Here is a 22891-nt window from a genome sequence, read left to right on the forward strand (position 1 = left end):
ATAAACAAGTAAGTTGCATCCAATTAAAAATAAGTTTCGTATGTATTTATTATACTTTTATATGTTTACGAAGTTTGTTTTTTTTTTTTTTATAACAATTTTTGTCTTTTTGGCATTTTTTCCAAAACGCCATATGTGGGTAATCATGCGTTGGCGACATACATTACTGATTTTTGTACGATTTTAATTTTTTTTTTGTAAAATGAACTCGAAGACTTTTTATAGAAAAAATAAGTGTGTAAATGCTATAACTCGTGATGGCTTTCGAAGTGATGATGATCTAGCTTCAGATTCTGGCTCTTTTTAACATCAAACAAGCCATCTCCGAGCACTTATATGCAAATCTTGATAACCTACAATGTCACGAAAAAGAAGACGACCTTCAACTTTGGCAGGTGATCAAAGCAGAGATGGAACAAAACAAAGGGGATAGGGGGTTATACAAGTCACGGAAGTCCATCCCCATCTTATCCCGAAACTTCACTTCACTCACAACAACCAAGGGCAAAAGTCGTTGAATTCAGTGCCAACTGGAAACATCGATCATATCCCTGAATGGCAAAAAAAAGGCAATTTGTCAAATTTGCGGACTGAAGACGTACACAATGTGTAGAAAATGGAATGTGTTCTACAATGATAAAAGAAAGAGTTTGAATAAATTCCATGAATAAAAAAAGTCCATAGTAGTAAAAACATACTTTACAAAACATACCTTGAATGCATAGTAAACCATAAATGGGTTATTCATTTCTTGCTGGAAATTACCTTGGTGCATACTAACCCATATATGGTTTATGTTTCCAAAAATTTATATATATGTAAAAAATAAAAATTTCTATGTAATACCTTTTTACTACCCCTAATAAAGCTAAAAAATTGTAAAAAAAATTTTTATATCACTTCGATCATAATTCATGCAGTAGAGGGTTAATGAAGATGAGCACAACGATATTACTCCGCTGTATTCCTCAAGAAACTGTAAAAATTAAAAAAAAAAAAATTAGATACACATTTGGGAAGCTTGAACAATATATAATTTATTGAGTAAACTAAAAATTATAATTTTCCTACTACAAGTTGCTTAAAATCATTTTTGAAATTGAGCACATTTACAATTCTCAACCTTTTCCCTTGTCAGTGAAATGCATTTATCTCAAAACTACAAAAATGGATATGCGCCCTTTTTGCTTAGCACGGCAAAATGGGTACACGGAGAAAAAAAGGCACCTTGAAATCCGATGATGCCCACCCTAAATCCCATCCTCTCAAAACAATACGATTTCCACTTAAAAAAAGTGAATCCGCTTAAATTCTGTAAAATTTGAGGTGAACTTCATTTCGTTTTAATAAGAACTTCTATCTTTAAAAACCAGATCGGTCTTCAGTGGGTGCTAGTTTTTTTTTTAGTTTAAATATTTCCACATAAAAATAACATGTTTTTGCTCTTAAATGAAGCGGATTTCTTTAAAAATTGCATCGATCTTAAAACTATATGGTTTTCACTAAAAAAAAAAGTGGAATCCGCTTAAATTCTGTTAAATTTAAGGTCAGCTTCATTTTATTTTAATATGAATTTATATCTTAAAAAACCGGGTGGTAGCAGCCTAGTTTTGTTTTTAATTAAAATGTTTCCACATAAAAATAAGATGATTTCCGCTTAAATTAAGCGGATTTCTTTAAAATTTGGACTTTCAAGAAATAAAGAAGATTTGTCCGAACGGAAGTTACTTGACAAGAAGCCATGCAGAAATCCGCTTAATTTAATACGGAATCCACTTGGTGGTCTTGTTTCTTCGTGTAGCTTTTTTTTTTGAAAACCATAATTTTTCACCCCAATCGCTTGTTCAACTGAAATAGAAGCAAAGTATGTAGCTTCAATAATAAAATTTTTCAAAAATTAATTTTTGGAACTAAAATAAAATTGTGTTTTCATTATAAAATGGCATACCTACAAACTTTATTTATTTTTTTTAAATTTGATTTAATATGTATTTAATTTATTTTTATTTTCTAAAGAAATCAAACTATGCACGTAAATTTTTTTTTAGCTTTATTTCATTCAAAATGTTGATTTCCCACTTGAAAGAATTTTTATATACATATAAAAAATATTATAAACTTAAGAAACTTGAACTTTAAGAGCAAGTTCGTGCGATCCAGCCGTGCATTTAATTTCCAATGAAGTAGAATTATTTTCATTTTTCAACCTTTACTTAAAATTTTTTTAAGTACCTACACCAACTTAAAGAATTACTCTTTAACTTTTTCAATAAAATATAATTTCGTGAGAAAATTTTCAAAATTCCCCTTCTGGCCCCCACTTATTCAACTTTATAGACAAAAGACTCAAATAGATTTTGCATAGCTTCAGTTACTTAACTTGTACGTGCAGATGGACCATTGTAATGTAATAAATAGAATTTCTAATGAAACCAAAATAAAATTAAAATACGACTAAGGAGTAAATTGTGTTGAAAAGAAATGTTGGGTTTCTTTGGAAATTTTATTTGGTACTATTTCCATTTGCATCCAGTTGGTTAGTTTATTATCCATGACTCCCTGCAGTCCTATGCAGCTGGAGAAGAAAATAGAATTTAAATTGAAATTGATTGAATAATATTTTTCAACTAAAATGCATTTGCAGTAAAAGAAATTTTGATTTCATTAGCAATTTCTTCATTTTCATTTGATACCACATAGAATGTGAATCTGAATTTTAATTCTGAGATGGGGTTAACTATTATTTTGATGAACATTGTTTTGTAAAAAAAAGTTAAGGAATTTGAAATTTTTTCCAAGAAAATATTGCATCTGGTATTTTGCTGAGAATTTGCTTCTTTCTTCTTAATTTAAGGCAACATTAAATAAATTTTCTTCAATAACAAACAATTTAAAAAAAATATTTATTCCATCCCTTCAAGGCTTTGAATAAAAAAATAAAATAAAAAAAAAATCCTTTAGAAATTTAAAATTGGAGGTTAATTCCCCACAAACGTATATTCACATTTTATATCAAAAATGCTTCCCTAAATCATCATCAACTCTAAGCCAAACAAACTGAACAAAAAACATAAAACTATCATCAGAACAATAACATCTTCCGGCAACTTGAATTCCGTCAACTTGTGTGTGTGTAGTTGAAGCTTGATTGTTGACTGAATGAGTGCTGTACGCAACGAAAAATGATTAGTTCAATTTGTCAAAATGCATGTTTCCCAATTACAATACGAGTAGGTAGGTACTAGAGTTTTCGTTTAGTTTATGAAAGAGCCTCTTAACTTGTGCCGCGGAAAAGTACCTACCAACGAAAATTTTGAATTTCAAATTAGATTTGGCAGTTGAAGTGTGTGAATGCTGCTAAAACACTATACAGATGAGTCACACTCAAAACAATTCAACTCTTACAACTGTCAATGGCATATAGTTTTTGATTTTGTAATTTACAAAACTGATGCTAGATTATGTACATACTTCAGGAGTCAATTAAGTTTTTTCAATAAGTTGACGATGGGGTTTTTATGAGAGGAAAAGATGTTAAAAATGTGGTATAAAAAATAATGTAATTTATTCTTTTAAATTGAAACCAATTTCTATTTTTTTATAAACTCAAAGTTTATATTGTGATTGAATATCGGGGACGATATAGCGATTACCTTTTGTTTTCAAACCAAGCAGGGTATGTTTGTTCTCATAAAACGGTGGCAAGCCTGCATTGTTCTGGTGTTTTTACATTTGATTGTACCAGATTTTTTGGCCCACCTCTCTTCTTAGTTCGTCGTGACGTATAGGAACGTTATTTGATCTTTTTCACGAGGATTTCAGCACACTTCCCTTTTCAACATAGAAATTCCAAAATCGGTGAATGCGTTGACATTAAAAAAAATCAAGGTACAGATTTTAAATAAAAGAGAGTTCTGAGTTGAATAATAATGATAATGAGCATCAAGTCAAATCAAAACCAAATAAAATACAGGCTTGGACCTTTTATTTCATGGGTAAAAGCTGAGATCGAGATTTTGTTATGTTTTTTAATCGACTTTTTTGATGATTTGAGATTTAACCTGGGAGGTCATTCATTGAAATGATATTTCACAAAACGATAATCTTTAGAATGCGGTTGTTCGTTTGCTTCACCTTCACTTTATCACTCTCGTCTCGTGAAAGTTGTTTTTCAAATCATGCTTTGAGAATCTTAAAAAAAAAAAATGTTGAATTTCTAATTTAAAAAGTAGTATTAGCCTAGATGACAATGTGTTTGCCTCTTACTCCGGCTAGGTTTAAATCCAAAGTTGAAAATGGAATTTTTTTTTTGTTTACATTAGTAGTATAAAATTTGTTTTTTTTTAGAAAAATTTTTGGGAAAAACGCATTATCGCTTTTAAATGAAGCAAGACATGTCGTTTATCGATAAAATGAATTACGGAATGACCCCCTGATGTTATTCACTTATTCTTTTAAAACATTTTATGTAACGAAATAGTGAAGGAAACAACCAACAACTGTATAAATAAAATGCACGACTGGGTCGCACGAACTTGCTCTTGCAGTTCAAGGCACTTTTATGCTAGTTTACTAGTAAGTTTTAAGAGCTGCCTCTATATAAATTTAAAGAAATTTTGTTGAGTTTGGGGAACAGCCGACATTTAGGGAATTTTTTTTATATGAATAAAACAAATTTTTTTTATTTGACTTATTTTTGGAAAAAATTGAAATGCACTTTTATTGTTTTTGAATTATTTGGTTTATATTGAAAAATTTGTATGGGAGGTACACTTTCTAAGCTCTATAAAAAAAAACAAAAAAAAAAATCAACTTCAGAGTTCTATTAAAATCATCTGTACCAAATTGGAGAAAATCCATCGACCCGTTTACCGTTTAGGCTGTGGAAGTGTGTACAGATGGACGTACAGATGCACAGCCGCACGGATGCATGGACGGAATTGCGAGACCCACTTTTTTGGAATTCTCCATCATCGTAATATTGGTTTTGATTAAAACCTCAAATTTTTTTTTCGACACGAAACCAAGTTAAAGGAAAACCAATTAAACCAAAGGCAATTTTAAAACGTTTAAGTGAAGTGCTGCCAACTTCTAAATATAATTTTACATGTTTGTATGAAAAAAAGTAAAGATGATTTATTAGTAAAATCGGGAGAAAATCCAATTTTTGAAAACAAAACCGGGCAATCGTAAATACATCGTCGCCCTAGTATTGGAGTGCCGTAGGTATATGCCAAATAGCATTTTTTTAAATAGGTATGCAGTCGTATGTTTTCGAAGTTGCTCTTTTGAAATCTGCTATCCGTTTTTTTCTATCTTTTTTCGTTGCCGAGATATTAACTATTGTTTTGACAAAAACAAGAAATTTTCGCATTTACGTCAAATTTTTCATGCAATGCAAGAAAATTTTGAGAATTGTTTTGACGTACGTTATGTTTTTTTTTGCCGTACGTGTATATGAATAAAAGAAACTTCTGATTTTCATGGCGTATATGGCAAACTCATTTTGGACAAAAATTTAAATATTTTGAAAACTAAACGAATTGCAGATGTCCAATAACATGTATATAAAAGACACATTTTAATTATATATCATACTTAAATATCAAAAAATACCAGCGTTTAGTTCTTTCGCAATTATCTTCCGAACATTTAAATGCGACTTCCCAAAAATGTAAAAATGGCGTATATACTGCACTTCAATACTAGGGCGACGACATTTATGTATGTAGCTCTAAAAATCGGAAGAAATACTTCTAATTTGATCTTCATAAAAAAACAGCAAGAATGATGAAACTATTTTTTTTTTCATTTAGCATTTTTTTCTCAGACCAAAGTTAGTTATTCAGGATTTTATAGGTAACTCATTCCTCTTAATGACTGAAATAACTGCTTGCATCGACATGTACCTACTGTGAAATTTACAATCGATTTTATATGGCAGTTTTCAAGTGCACAAAAATACTTATAAAATCGGGCATTTCAACGAATTTGGAACTTACTTCTGAGTCAAACTAGAAATCGCTTTCCTCCATTTTCACATGATTCGACATTTATTCTGTGTTTATGGAATAAATCGAAAAAAATCAAGAGAACTTGTCTTTCAAGAAATATTCTGCAAGCCTTTTTCGTATTCAATTTTATAGTTTAGATTTTTTTGCGTAGTATTTTTGATACGTCAAATCCTTCTCATGTTCCAAAAGGGCTAGGTTGCATTTGAATGCACATTTGCATTTGAATGTTGCATTTGTTCACATATTCGTTATATTAACTCAGATAAATGTTTTGCTACATCTAGGTAGGTATCATGAATTATAAACTGTGCAACCATTTTAGATAACAAGACATGCTGGTTTAAAGACCTTTATCATTAAAAACTAAAAAAATTCCCAAGCCCCAGAATCGTTTGTAGGTTAACTCAGAATATTCTAGTTGACTTTAAGAAATCAAATAACTTACCCTGATTTAAGCCACCAGATCTTATAACATTTGTTATTTTGTTTGGTTTTGTCCCATATTTATTTGTTGATTAGGAAAAAAATGTGTGTCGAAAGCTGTGAACATAAAATCTAAATTATAATCTTAAACTCAAAATTAATAAAAATGTGGACAGGGCTGCAAAGTTATTCGTTGTGGGCCGCATGCGGCCCGCGGGCCGCAAGTTTGACATGCCTGGTCTACGGCCTACGGGCAAACGGTGAAAAATGTTCAAACTATAAAAGTCATATAATCGATGAATATGTAACTGAAAGACGATTTGTATTCATTCAAAAATGTCTTTTAGCTTTTCCTTAAGTCTACCAGCAGTCCTTAAGCCTACCAGCATTTACTCAAAGGTTGTGCCCCTTACCCTTATATCAGCTTATTTTATTGTATTAAAATGATTTTTCCTTTATTTTAAAGCAAAGGCATTTGTATTGCTTTAATTGAAAAATCACTTTATAATCTTGCCTACAACTACTGACTTATTTCTCAACAAAATTTAAAGTTTTCTTTTCTTTTTCCAAAAAGAATACCGAACATCCGATGAGATTGAATCATTGTCGAGTTTAATTTTAGTTTATGGACATTTGTGGCAGATCATGTGCCAACAAAAAATGGACATTGGACATGGACATTGAACAACTGTAGTAGTACTTTTACTCGTAGTTGGTATCTGCAAAAATGTTTTTCAACAAAAAACGAACACAAAACATATCCTCATCTATATATAGGACTGTGAGGAGTATATAGTCTTTTTTTGGAATTCCATTATCAATGCTGCAAGGCGTATATATGTAGTTTAAGGATTCATCGATAAAACAACTCCTCCATACTCAACTCAAGTTTATCCTTTTTATTTTTGCACATTTTCATTTTACTCGTTTTTCCATTGGCAAATGAATAAATGCAGTATTGTGATGCTAGTTCCGTTTTATTTTTTTTTATTTTTGTTCTCTTCTTGTTATTTCTGTTTCAATTTCAAAATGTCTATCTCAACACATCCCAATCCAAATTCAACCTCCCAACAAAACACTGTTAGGAGAAATGTTATAGATTAAGATTCTTCTCGAGTAGGTATGAATTTCTTTAGGAATTGTCTGCCTCTTCATCCACGTCCATATCCTCTCACTCCTTCGTCCTTCTTCCTCAACACAATAGAAGAACTGTGAACATTCACAACCGATAATCGAATCAAGCAATTTATGGTGGTTTTACTATTTCGTTTATTGTTTCTTCATTCGTATATCCTTCAGGCTCTATCAAACTACATAGAGAAATAGAGAGAGATGTTCGTCTAGTAGTTTTAACTATACGAATTGAGTTTTATTATCATTTCTCGATTTAAACGAATTTCCGAACAATTTAGGGAAGCGATGTGGTCCAACCAAAAACTGACCGATTGATAATTGTCTGTACAATAATTGAGTCTACAGTTGCATTCAGAATATAGAGAGAGACGGAAGAGAGATGTTAAAGTCATTTTTCACATGGAGATGTATATAGATTTAAGTTAGGTTTTCTTCTAAACACTGGAATCAACTCACAAGGGCAATATTTTTTTAATATGTTCATCTGTGGCATCAAAACATTGAAACTACTTGTCAAAATTGGAAAAATGAGTAATCGTTGGAAGCATTTTGCTTTTCTACAGGTTATAGACTACGTCACTTCGCACCTATTAGAAGCAAAGGCCATGAAAATAAGAGAGTTGCGAGTTGGAACGTTGTGGAATATATTCACTGTATTGGCACTTTCAAAATATGACTTAAGACCATATAGAAACATTTGCTATTATGTAACTTTGAAAAAAGCCATACGTCCAACTGTTTTTTGATATAATGCCAAATTTACCTTACATTTTAGTGGAGAACAAAACTTTCTCATCGTTGGGAAGTTAAAAATAATTGTTTAGTTTGCGATGTAGGAACTTTAAGGCCCAATTTATTGACTCTCCATTAAACTTAAATCGCCATTAAAAAAGGGAATTTTAAAATTAAAAACCAAATTCATTTAATTCAGTCTCTTTTAAGGATTTTTTTTAAGTTTGGCATCATTAACTAATTGAGCATTAAATTTAAAAGTCGTTTTAGTTAAAACACCAAATTCGACCTTTTAAGAGGAATTTTTAGAGCTAATGAAGGTTTTAAACAGAATTTCTATTTATTCACTCTCCGTTAGCGTTAAATGTCAAATTATTTACTATTTTATTATTTGTTATTTGAAAGCTTGTCAATTGAGCAATTATAAAAAAAAATTATAAATATGGGAAAAAAGTCTATTTTCTTGGTTTTAAGTGACGTCGCGTCGTTGACCAAAAAATTTATAAGAACTCTATCGAATGATGGAAGGAATAAATAAAGAAAAATGGGCCGATACAAATGTCTATTAAATTATGGGTATGGATTACATTCTTCAAAGATACGCCTAACATTTGTGTAAATATTGTGACGTGATAAAGATCAAATTCTGTTCAATCTATTGCCAATTTTTTCTGTGTGTCCCTTTTGTGTTCAATCTATTGCCAAAATCAAGCTAGCCAGTTGATTCTTGAATTGCACTTTCGGGTGAAAATCGCTTATATTCCAAAACCAGTTGTCTTTTCTTCCAAGCTACATTCGACGGTTATTTTATAACGATGCATGTGCTTGTGCATAATGTAGTAATTCGTTTTCGGAGGATATCCCACTTTAAAATATCAACATATATGTGCTTCTTCATCCTTTTTAAAATGTAAAAAAAAAAATTAAATCTTTTTGACTTGGCAGAATTTAGCTTTTGACAGATTTTTTATCAAAATAAATTTAAATTCCCTGGGATTTTTTAACGGAGTTTTAAACTTAAAGTTTCCATTAAAAACAAACTATTTAACTAAAGGAGAGTGAATAAATAGAATATTTAATGGCGTGTATTTAATTGCTTCAATAGTTTAATGGCGTTGTTAACTAAAACGATGAAATCCAATATTTAATGGAGGGTGAATAAATTGGGCCTAAGTGTCTGGTATTTGAATTTTGACTTTTTTGAGACCTCAATCAAGGCACAATCCAGAACCTAAATTTATTGTTTATAAAGATTCAAGCAGTGTCTAGAAAGTGTTGTGTTTAGCGAAATAAGATCCACCCCTTTTTACGCCAATAAACATCAATTTCTTATTGAATTAATATAATTTTTTAATTAAATTTTCACTTTTTAAACATTGTAAAGGAAGTAAATCTGGCCTTGCAATGGTGTTAAAAAAATTTTCTTTAAGAAATCTTGTCCCATTCTTAATTCCACAAAAAAAAGTTAATATATTTGAAGGAAATATCTGTGTTTTAAGTTTAAATTATATTTACATATTCAAAGTCTATATTCTTCAAAATACAATTAAACCATGAAGCAAGCAACTTCAATAACATTTACTGCAACCTTTAAACTTACAAACCAAAAACATTCCTTTTAAAATTCAATTTTCTTTAGTTAAAGTTCATTTTCCCAAGGTCATTTGCACAAAAAAGTCTAATCCTTTTTCTCACACAACACTCAAAACAAAAGCTCACAAAAAAAAAGAAAATAAACACACAAAAAACCACAGAAAAACGTCCGTTGAATGCTGAGATTTTTCCAAGCCAAATATTAGCCATTATTCAAATGCGTACAAAAAAAAAAAAAAAAACGAAGGAAAACACAAGAAGAATTAGGTACCTCTGCACAAGACTCTGGGAATCCTTTTCACCAGTTTTAGCCACTCGAAACAACAAAGCCACCGCATGGCATAAATGAATGCCACAAAAACTTAAAAACGAAAATGAAATACCATACGTGCCACATATATATCGGAACTATACAAAACCTACCTATTTAAACTAAAAAACAAAAAAAAAAAAAATAAAATGGCCAACCAAGGATATGCAAGAATGTGAAAGCGAAAATGGACGTTCATTATGTACACTCTATAACAACAAAACAGGATCTAAAAAGTTCATTCAGTCTAGTCAATTTTCGCAATCAAATTTGTAAACAAAATAATAAATCCAATTTTTTGAATAAGAGTTTTGATTCTCATTCAAATTTACTTATCAAAATTACTTATCAAAATTACTTATCAAAATTACTTATCAAAATAACTTATCAAAATTACTTATCAAAATTAATTATCAAAATTACATATCAAAATTACATATCAAAATTACTTATCAAAATTAACTTATCAAAACTACTTATCAAAATTTCTTATCAAACTTACTTATCAAAATTAGTTAGCAAACTTACTTATCAAAATTACTTATTAAAATTACTTATCAAAACTACTTATCAAAATTACTTATCAATATATTTATCAAAATTACTTACCTATCAAACTTACTTATGAAAGTTAACTGGAATATGAACAAGTCCTTATTTTATTTCTTCCTCAGATTATGTTTCCTTTCCAGCTTCAACTTGTTTTACTTTCGTCTTAAACATTTTTAAAGTTATGATAAACCTAATCATGTTCATCAGAGTGTAAAGAAAAAAAAAAGGAAAGAATAGAAAAAGAGCTAAAAGAATTCCGCACCGGTAAAAATGCTAAACAGCATCAAAAGTGGTAAGAGTATAAGGACACGATACGAGACTGCTCTTATGTTCCTTTTTACCTACCGACATAAAATTTACACCAGAAAAGAAACCTTCGTGTTGTCTCGTATAAATAAATAGACTTTAGGATATAAACCGGGTTAAAACTTAAAATTCCAATGTTTTAAGTTTTTTTTTTTTTTTTTTGAAGAGGATACGAAAATAATGTCACCCATTTTTACAGTTTAACCTTCATCATACCTAGATTCCACTTTAAATTTGCAATAACTTATGGTTTTTCAGTGTGGTATGCCCACAAATTATTTATCCTCTGGAATTTGCACATCAAGGTTATACCTACACGATAATATTTACCTATGATTAATATCACAATAAATGTAGGAACGAGTATGTATTTTGATGTTGTAACCACATTCTTGTGCAAGGTATTTAACATTTTTTTTGTTTAACTTTATGTAACTTTTATAAAATGGCTTCTTGAAATTGTGTTTTTCTAATTGTTATAAACTCAATTTTCTATTATGTAGACATTAAATTGAGGGGGAAGCAGGTAATTTTGTATTTTTTTTTTTTTTCAAAGTAATTTTACACATTAGATGCTGTTCAATAAAATTTTCCATACCAAAGGATCATCACAATTTATTACATTAACAAGATTCAATTAAGAGGAATGTGAAGAAATGAGGTAGATGAATTACGGACGATAAAGGTGGGAAGGTACACCTAACTTTTTACTTCAAACAAACCCTAGTGAAGGAAAATACAGTAAAAGTTACAACTATTCAGACAGTAAGAGCAATTTCATTTTTGAAATATGTCTTTTCATTGAGTTCTTTAAAATTTAAATCTAAGGTTATTTTGGAATACCTCATTTCACCTTTGATTCTTTTAAGGAGATTTTATTATAAGCTTTTGAAGTAGAGGCAAATTGTATATTAGAATAAAAAAAAAATATTTTATCACATTTTTGGACTTGAATCAATTTTTATAATGAACTAGGAAAATCCTTAGGTATATCTACTTGATCAGAATAAAATAATCATCTTTCTGTTTAACTTTTTTGAGACATTGGGGAGCACAATACCTATTGCACATATTCTTCATTGTCTGGGAGCTACATATTTCAACTTTGATGGACTAGAGAAGGAGATTGCTTCGACTAACACAATGGATTTCCACGTCTTTTTGGTCTTCCAACCTGCTCTGCACTGATCTTAAATTGAAAAGTGCGCTCTCCGACGACCAACACTAGAGACTAGATTGTTGCTTTTTTCTCCATTCCATACAGCATTTTTTCCATTTGCGGAGATCATCCAACAAAGTGGGACATTATGACACACGGGGTAAAAAAGCGTCCCATCAATGATAGATCTATTATTATAATAGTGCAGTGCATTTATAATTTGACCTAGCAGTTTGTACCACCCCCAAATTTGTTTTGCTCATTCGATAGAGCATTCGCTGAATATAATTACCCTGATTTTTCGCACTCGCCAAATTAACCTTTCGGCCGCCATCTTGGATTTTAGTTTTTGTTGAATATATCGATTTCTATTTATTCTACATAAAAGTTGTATATACAAGAAACGTAGGCAATTAAATTTCGCGTCTTTTATTTTGAATATTAAAAAAGTTACAAGCCAAAAAAGTAAAAAAAAAAAACGAAAAAAAAAATGACAATTTTAAGGTTTTCACTTTTCATCAAAATTTTGAAAAAACGTTCCGAGAAGAGATTATTCAACTTAAAATTCTCTGCAACTCTGCTATACAACTTTTTTTTGTATTGCTATAAATACAAAAGTTTTTAATAGGATTTTTTTTTTTTGTTAAAATGCTCTTTTTTGTTTGTGTGTTTTTTATCTTTCTTTACATATTTCTTAATTTTTTTTTTTACCAAATCTTGAATTTTAAATGATTAGTAAGTATTTTATAGCTTAATGTTACAAGAAAAAATTCAGGACCTGCAATTTTTTTTATATATAAGTCTCTTCATTTAGTAAAAAAAGGTTTATTTTTTAACAAAAAAGTATTAATAACTTTATTAATTATAGCGATACAAAAAAATGTATAGCAGAGTTGTAGAGAATTTTAAGATGAATAATCTTTTCTCGGAACGTTTTTTCATAATTTTGATAAAAAGTGCTCAAAACTTTAAAATTGTCATTTTTTTGTTTTTTTTTTTTTTTTACTTTTTTGGCTTGTAACTTTTTTAATATTTAGAATATTGAAAAAGTGTTCTTAACATAAAACACGCAAAATTTAATTGCCTACGTTTCTTGTATATACAACTTTTATATAGGATAAATAGAAATCGAGATATTCAACAAAAACTAAAATCCAAGATGGCGGCCGGAAGGTGAATTTCGCGAGTGCAAAAAGTCAGAGTAATTATATTCAGCCAATGCTCTATCGAATGAGCAAAAAAAATTTGGGGGTGGTACAAACTGCTAGGTCGCCCATATAAGAACATCATAAATGCAATGAACTATTAGGGAGACGAAAACAATCCCAAAATTCTAGATACCGAAAATCCAAATTCCCGAAAACGGGAAACCGACGAAGTTACGAATACCAGAGTTACGGGCGACAGAGTTACGAGCGTCAAAGTTACGCGAAACCGAAGTTACGAAAAACTAGAGTTACGAATTCTAAAGTTATGTTAAGCTATGACATGTGATTTTTGGGTTGGCAACAATTGCGAGGAACGATATGGAATTATGGAAATACAAACAAGATATTAACATTTTTCTCATTGGTCAGAACTAAATGAGTAAAGCGAAAATGGGTGTTATTTAATCTTGTTAAATTTTGATTGGATAGGTATAGATATACATAATGGTTTTGTTTTTGTGAGAAGATCGCAAAAACGTTGAAATAGAAAAAAAAACATAAGTATACTTATGTAAGTTTGGGGGACATAATTGAAATTAACTTCTTATTTGTCCAACTAATATTGCACCTACGTATCGATATTCTCTTATTTATGTTTCCCTAATTCCATATCGTTCCTCGCAATTGTTGCCAACTTAAAAATCACATGTCATAGCTTAACATCACTTTAGAATTCGTAGCTCTTGTTTTTCGTAACTTCGGTTTCGCGTAACTTTGACGGCCGTAACTCTGTCGCGCGTAACTCTGTTATTCGTAACTCCGTTACCATTTCCCCGAAAACACAACCACAATCCAGAAATAGAATAGAAAAAGTAAATAGTAAACTCTTCTTAATTATGACTGAAAGTTTTAATTTTTCAATGTATGTGATTTTCGGTTCTCGAGGTTCTGTAAAGTTGTTTTTTTTTTTTTTGCTCCTATAAAAAAATTTAAGTTCATCGTAAGTTGTTTTAACAATCACAGATTCAAATATTGTTTTTTTTTTTTTTTTTTATATCAAATGTAGTTGCATTTTGTACTAGTTTAATTTGTTGTTAAAAGGAGCTTTTTACATTTTGTGTGTAAAATAGGTAAAAAAAATAGTAAAAAATACGTTTTTTTTTGACAAACTGCCACAAGGCTATTATTTTTTTACTCTTTTACTATTTTTGTATATATTTAAAATGCAAAATGACGTATTTCAAATCACTATTACATGAGCAAAATCTAATTCTCTCGAGTTAAATTGACCATTTTTCGATAAATAAAAAAAATTAAGTTTTCTAAAAAAAATTGAAAAAAAAACTGTGTTAATTTAAGCAACTACTGTATAAATGTTATTTAAGGTTATAAGCTGCTTGTCTAAATAATAGCGGCAATCACTGTACATAATGTTATATATGAATTAAAACCCGTTACGAAAATAGTTTCATAAAAGTTAAGAAATTCCAAGCCCATACTGAATATTTTACAAAGGAAAAGGACTCTCTCAGTTTCCCTCCGCCATTTTTTGCCTACTATATATGAACCTACATCGTCGCTATACACCTAAACCTAACCAAGCTTTGCTGCTCTCTTGAAAGTCAAGTAGCACGATGGCAGTTAATGCAGTCCTCGGATGTACTCCGGAAGGGATATTAGCACAGGTGGATGTTGTGTTTTTCTGATGGGTCTTATTTTTTTCCTCTTTTGTTTTGTTTCTTGACTTTCTTTACTATATAAACCCTCCTTCTTACCCACCATAAGAGTGTCGGAGACTTTTTTAAACTATGCGGAATGTTAAGAAGTTTGTTGGCTTCATTTCGGGGTAAAAAGTTTTGCTTTAGTTAACTTTCTTATATTCCTGGGAGAAGCGTGTAAGTGAAACTTCAAAAAGTTGTTACTTACACGTCTCCTAGAGCATCAGATGGTTGTTGCTATTTTTTTTTTTTTTTTGTTTCTTGTTATAATTGTTACACTATAAGAACGTTTTTTTCATGTTCTTTTTTTTAATAGTTTATTTTTTATTTCTCTTTTAATTTTTACTTAATAAGGAAAATATAATTTCAAAGTAGTCCTTGTATGGTTGTGTAATTATGTGAGCACATTAATTATACTTTTATACAAGAAATTTTGGTTTCGGTGCTTTTGAAAAGATTTTGACTTTCTTACGTGATCCTTTTTCAAACAAGTGAGAAGCGAATTGTTAATTTTCGAGGTTAATTCCACGATTTTGTTTTGGGACTTTTTAGTTTTATCGAAATAATAATAAACTACAAACAGAAATGAATTCATCCTTTCTTTGCCTTATCATTATCCTTTGAACAAGACATATCTTCTGTAGAAGAATACCATCCCAAAACGGTGGAAAAAGACTGCTTGAATGAGCCAAATATAATAATTAATTCAAAGTACGTCCTTAAAATAAATAAATTAAAATTACATATTTTAAAACCACAGCATCTGTAAGTGACAGGACTATTAAGCCTACTTACAGCAGCTTCTATTCCCTGCAATTGAAAAATGTCTAAATTATTTCATTCCTGAAAAAAAAGGATCCTAAATACTCTGCCTCAGCCATATGAGCTTCCAGCATCTGACTGTGATTTTTTTACCTCTGAGAAATTGTTGCCAGTGTCTTAAGGAATTCTCAAATGAAAGCCTTGTAGCATGAGATGGAAAAAAATTCTCCTTAGCTTACATGAATTATTTTAGTCTCCTATTCTATTCAAGGACATTCCAGCCTAAGGTTCATACACTACACATACGAGAGAATGTACCAGAAGGACAAAACGATTGCAAAAGAAGAAGAAAACTCTTCTCGATGACAAAAGCAGAATTCTTTCATGGAATTGATTTCAGTTCATCTTGCCTACTTAGAAAACAATTTATCATAGATAAATAGTCACGTTAAGATGCCAAGGACTTTGTTCCGTTTTTCTGGGAAGAAGACTGAAGCTGAATTATACAGATGCCAACTATCTACCTAACCTTTTTTTTATACTTTATAGTATAGAAGCTATATAACGTGAATGAAGCATGTGTGGGAGAATGTGTCCATTCTTTATTTGTGTGTCTTAACATCATACCTCCTATAGCTAACTCCTTATATCGAGTTTGAACTTATTTTTAGCATCACAGAAGCTTCTGCTGTAACCTCATGAGTGCCGAGACGACTGCAATAATGTATATGTCTTGATTTTTTTCTTGGTTTTGGTTTTATTTTTGTTCTTCCTTTGAAAGAAGATGCCAAAACTTTGGCACAAAGCCAAGATTGGGATTTTTGGAAGTGATTTTGAGGAAATGCACTGAAATGAGACTTCCATTAGCTTTTGGAATATAATTTTAAAGGAGAACGAGATAATGGAATCCAATGGGCTTACCACAAGCTTCAATTGGATATTTATGTTTAATTTTGTTTTGTTGCAGAGGATATCTAATAAGGTTTATTCTTATGAATTAATGTTTGGGTCAAAGTAATATGAAAGGAAGCTTAATTAATTTTTTTTTTCCAAAAATGTGTTGGGAAGTTTGAAATTTTCTTATGATGAATAAGATCCAATAAGCTGGACTGTGAGAAAGCAAATTATATAATTTTTTCAAGCAGGACCTACTACACAGAGAAAAAATAAGGCAGGGATGACTATGCTTCTGGTATAATTAACTTTATTTCTGGTATATTCAACTTTATTCTGATTAAATATACTAGAAGTAAAGTTGTCCCTGGCGTTATGTTTTCTCCGTGTAGCCAGTCAAAGAATTTTCTTAGCTGGGCAGATTTAGAGGACGCGAAGGGCGAATGAAAATTAAATTAACGCCCGAAACGGTACAAGAAACAGAGGGAAATTTAATATGCGACTTCGAAATGCTTAAGGTAAGTTAAGGCGCCGAGTTTTTTTTTTGTTTTTTTCTAAGCAACATAGAGATATTATTAGGGCATATAATTAAAGCTAAAGATGTAAGCTTTCCAACGATATACAATTTTTTATAGGTTGTTATACAAAAAAAAAGGAAAAAAATATCAGAAATGAAAGCTTTTTTTTTGTTCTGCAGCTCATTGATGAAAAATGTTTTATTCTTTTTTCTAAGCAACATAGAGATATTATTAGGGCATATAATTAAAGCTAAAGATGTAAGCTTTCCAACGATATACAATTTTTTATAGGTTGTTATACAAAAGAGCTCATTGATGAAAAATGTTTTATTTTTTTTTCTAAGCAACATAGAGATATTATTAGGGCGTCCAATTTAAGCTGAAAATGTAAGCTTTCCAACGATATACAATTTTTTATAGGTTGTTATACAAAAAAAAGGAAAAAAAATATCAGAAATGAAAGCTTTTTTTTTTATTCTGCAGCTCATTGATAGACCAGGGTCGATAATTTTTGAAACCAAAAAAAATCATAGTAGAATGAAACCCATTGGAAAAGGAGGTGAATATGATGAAAATTAAAGGAAAAATAAATTACGGGCGAGCCGAGTTCGGGAAGTGGGTGGGTTGAGTTTTTAATGGTAAAAAATGGTATATCTCGATTTCCGGCAAAACCACAAATTCTATAGAAAAAAGTTGTATGGCAAAGTTGTAGGTAATAAAAAGATCTACAACTTTTGTATCAACAATTTTTTCACATAACCTCAAAATTTATGTGAAATATTCAAAAAACCGGGTTTTTGGTTTTTTATTTTTATCTTTTTCAAAAACAAAAATTTTTCTTCGAAATTTGGTGAAAATTTACCTTATTATGTCCCAAATACACTGTAATTTATTTGATTTAAAATATTAATTTGTTCACCTTATTTTGACTTAATACCAAAAAAACACCCTAATTTTCAATCGAAAATTCACGTGTCAAAATATCAGCTTTTTTCAAAAAGTTGGTGGGCATTTTGTTCGTTAAAATGTCTATTTTCTGATGGTGTAAAAAAATTTTACATTAGTATACTATAGAACATGTTCTAGTAAAATTCCAAAAATGAAAAAAGCTTGAATTCGAAAAAAAAAATTTATCATTGTTTACAATTTTGGCTTATTTATTCAAATTTACACTTTAATTACTCAAAAAACGTAAGATTAATCAATGTTACATGAAATCTTACGTTTTTTGAGTAATTAAAGTGTAAATTTGAATAAATAAGCCAAAATTGTAAACAATGATAAAATTTTTTTTTCGAATTCAAGCTTTTTTCATTTTTGGAATTTTACTAGAACATGTTCTATAGTATACTAATGTAAAATTTTTTTTTACATCATCAGAAAATAGACATTTTAACGAACAAAATGCCCATCAACTTTTTGAAAAAAGCTGATATTTTGACACGTGAATTTTCGATTGAAAATTAGGGTGTTTTTTTGGTATTAAGTCAAAATAAGGTGAACAAATTAATATTTTAAATCAAATAAATTACAGTGTATTTGGGACATAATAAGGTAAATTTTCACCAAATTTCGAAGAAAAATTTTTGTTTTTGAAAAAGATAAAAATAAAAAACCAAAAACTCGGTTTTTTGAATTTTTCACATAAATTTTGAGGTTTTGTGAAAAAATTGTTGAAACAAAAGTTGTAGATCTTTTTATTACCTACAACTTTGCCATACAACTTTTTTCTATAGAATTTGTGGTTTTGCCGGAAATCGAGATATACCATTTTTTACCATTAAAAACTCAACCCACCCACTTCCCGAACTCGGCTCGCCCGTAATTTATTTTTCCTTTCATTCTTATCATATTCCCCTCCTTTTCCAATGGGTTTCATCCTACTATGATTTTTTTGTAATTTTTAATGTTTTTGAAGGCATCGGCACTGGTCTATGATGAAAAATTTTGTATTCTTTTTTCTAAGCAACATAGAGATATGATTAGGGCATATAATTAAAGCTGAAGATGTAAGCTTTCCAACGATATACAATTTATTATAGGTTGTCATACAAAAAAAAATGGAAAAAAAAAGATCTGAAATGAAAGCTTTTTTTTTGTTCTGCAGTTCATTGATGAAAAATTTTTTATTCTTTTTTCTAAGCAACATAGAGATATTATTAGGGCATCCTATCTACCTATGTGGCAGTGTCCTGTTAGAACACCTATCACGGAGCTAATATGCAATTTGCTTAGAGTTAATAGATTTTTTGAACATTTTAGATCTAGCCTAGGCCAGATCTGTTCGGTCGTTTGGCATGTTGTAATGTTTGATCAGACAAATTTGTGAGAAATTTGAAAAAAATATTTAATGTACACATTTTCTATTGAATTTTTTTTAAATTTTTATTTGTAATAAAACTTTTATTTCAAAGGTACATATATATAAAAAAATAAAATATTTTTAATTGCAATAAATATTTTTTTTTTCAATGCAAATATTTTTCAGTTGAAATAAAAATTTTGCAAATATTTTGTATTTGCCATAAATATTTTTTTTTTAAATTTCAAATGCATTTTTTTTAAATTGATATTTTTACAACCCTGATTTAAAGTGACCTATAAGGCACAAAATAAGTCATTTTTATTGAAACAGATTATGAATACTTAGTTTTTAATCAAATAAATGAAGACCATAACTGCAAAATCTTATTGCTGAAAATATTTTCCTTTCGAAAAGTTAGGTCTCCAAAAATATATATTTCTTAATTTATTCATTTTTTTATTGTATATTTTTGTCTTAAACATTTTACCTAAATAAAAAATTTTCCAAAAAAAAATTATCACATTGAAATTAAAAAGTTCTTATCTTTTCAAAATCCTTCTCAAAAACTTTACCCTTTTCGATAGAATTTCCAAACAAAAAATCACAAACGCTACCACCAACATCAAACCACAAAGGAAATAAACTCCAATCAATTTCTCATGCCCAATTGTCATTACCTTCGGTTGGCGTTTCCCCTTGAAATAGGAAAAATCAATTGATTGTTCTACCCAAGCATTCATTAGCCCCACCGAATTAATTCTTAACAGCAAGGAATTAATTTTATCCGCCAAATAGGAATGTTTCGTCAGGTAAATACAAGAATTCTGTGTGGTAAACTTTTCTTTAAAAATCTTGAATACTCCAAGTTTTCGATATTTCACCAAATAATACAAAAGAAATTCCAATGGAATTATAGTTATAATCTTCTCATTCGGGCGTTCCTCAAGATATTCGAAAACCATATTTGCATGATTTCCCTCAACAATTGCTCTCTTAAGTCGGTTATCTATTGACGTTTCACCTGTTTCTGCGAGACCGACACGATTCATAGCGAGTGTGTAATTAAGATTGAGAATTTCGTTTATTGATGTGGGTGGTTTAATAAATAGATTATTCCGGATGAGGTGATAAATTACCGCACCGTACTTTGTGCGTACAACCAAAGTGAATAATATCCAAGCCATAATAAAAATCCTTATCGAGGTCCTTTGGAGTCCTTTAATCGAAGTAGGCATTGCCAAGGTGGAAGCGAAGAAATTTAACCAAATACCTCTATTTTTAGCTTCGGTCATTAATAAGGACCATTTGCTTGTCAATCCTGTTAGGTAGTAGAAGAGTCCTAGATTGATGATAAATGTTGCGAATAGAATCAATGAAGCTTGACAATCAAATGGAAACCACAAGGCATATTTCGACTTGTAAATTGGAGAATCTGAAAGTAGAAGAACAACATTGGACGATTGGAAATATGCGTGGGTTGCGGTGAGTATTCGACTACGGTTTTCGGAATACCAAAAACAACCCAAGCTCAAATCTGCTACATTTCTTTGGAGCTGAAATAAAATAATAAAATGAAATAGTGAGAATTGAAAGAGCTTACCATTGTCTTACCATTCCTATAGCTCCTGTTTTTTTGTGTCGTGAAACTGTCCCCCGCTTTTCATTATTCGGTGGCACTGAAATATCTATTTTGAAATTCATAAGCTCACTTAGAGTCAAGAGGAGTTTTCCCTCAAATCCACTAATAATATTACGTCCAGTTTTCTTAAAATCTAACATTACAAATGGCGCAGTATCCCAAATGGCAGCTCTCAAAGGACACTGGTACATATTTTGTAGTTTTGATGGGAAGAGGATATCATTTTCCATTGTTTCATTAATGAATCGATTGATTTCAACAGGTTTCGTATTCCCACAACTTGACTCTTGAAAGGGGAAATAAGTGTAGATGATTATTTCTCCAGATGCTTTTTGTACTTGGACATTAACATTGATGATGTGATTCTTCCAACAGTAGTCGAATATTTTTTCCATATCGGATGGAAGAAATCGATCCCAGTTGTGAAGAAATATGTGGTAATACTCGTTTGTATCGTAGTTTTCAACTTTTGACGATAAATTTATTCGCCTGAAAAATAAAATAATTAAAATAACTCTAATAGTAGAGTAACTAAAGCAAATTATTAGGGAACCCGGCCGAACAGCTCTGATTTTGACGATTTTTTTTTTTCAAACGTAGGTAATTAAAAATACTTTAAAGTCTATATTTTAAAAATTGCCGGTGTTGCCGTATTGTTTTTTAAAATTAATATTAAATTTTTTTTTAACAAAACCATTTTTTTTGCTTAAATTTCATAAAACAAATGATAGCAAAAGATTCTCTTGCTAATTTAAGGAAAATATATAAAAGGCAGTAAGGGACAATCTTCCATCGTTTAAGCGATAAATAAAATTTTTTAACATTCTGACCTAAAACACAAAAAAAAATATTTTGAAAACAACGGCAACACCTACAATATTTTAAAATACATTTTTAAAAAGCCAGAAGCTCATTCTTATCTCTTAAATTTAAATCCACTAAATTTAATCAAGACTTTTTTGAAAAAATGGCTTTTTTCCAAACTTTTTCTAATAAAATATGAATTTATTTAAAAAATTTTTGGCCATAAATATTATCAGTTGAATTTCGAAGTAAAAAAGGTAAAATATATCACACTTTTGAAAAAAAAAAAATTACTTCAATTTCAATGGTTTTTTTTATTAAAACTGAATTTTTGCATTGAAATAATTAATTTTCTAAAAGACTGTGGTAAATAGGAACTTTAAATTTTTGCTATTTAACGTTCAACAGTAAGGGTTATTAAATCAATAAAAAATAATTTTATGTTTAGATGTTGAACTTTAAAAAAAAAAATAAGTTACATTTTTTTAAAAAATTTTATTAAAAAAAGTTCTTCGAAAATGAAATACTTTTTGATTTTTTTCATAAACCGTAATACATATTGACATTTCCTTTTATAATTTGAAATCATAATAAATGCTGCCAAAAAAATTTGAAAATAAATACATTTTATATTACGACCAAGTTTAAAGAACGACATGTTAAAATTTTTTCAATAATTTTTTTTTTCAAAATCTGAGTTCAATTACCATTCTTTCAAAAGCCGTTCATTCAATGAACTTAATTTTAATTTTACATATACCTATGACTAAGCTTCTAGCTTTTAAAAAATGTTTATTTGAATATTGTAGGTGTTGCCGTTGTGTTCAAATATTTTTTTTTGTGTTTGAAGTCAATTAATAAGAAAATTGCATCTATCGCT

At 29.7% G+C, this 22891-nt stretch overlaps 1 protein-coding gene across 1 annotated transcript in view; it reads right to left on the reverse strand.

The window, feature by feature from the left end:
* The window catches only part of LOC129909674 (uncharacterized), a 40891-nt gene extending 19289 nt beyond the window's left edge, over positions 1-21602 (reverse strand). Inside the window, exons 1-2 of the mRNA XM_055986748.1 lie at positions 21180-21602; positions 20141-21121 (exon numbers count right to left, since the gene is read on the reverse strand). Coding sequence (XP_055842723.1) covers positions 20141-21121; positions 21180-21602 — 1404 coding nt within the window. The remainder of the gene's footprint in view (positions 1-20140; positions 21122-21179) is intronic.
* Positions 21603-22891: the final 1289 nt, after the last annotated feature.

The sequence above is a fragment of the Episyrphus balteatus genome, chromosome 2, assembly GCF_945859705.1.
Source record: "Episyrphus balteatus chromosome 2, idEpiBalt1.1, whole genome shotgun sequence".
Lineage (NCBI taxonomy): Eukaryota > Metazoa > Arthropoda > Insecta > Diptera > Syrphidae > Episyrphus > Episyrphus balteatus.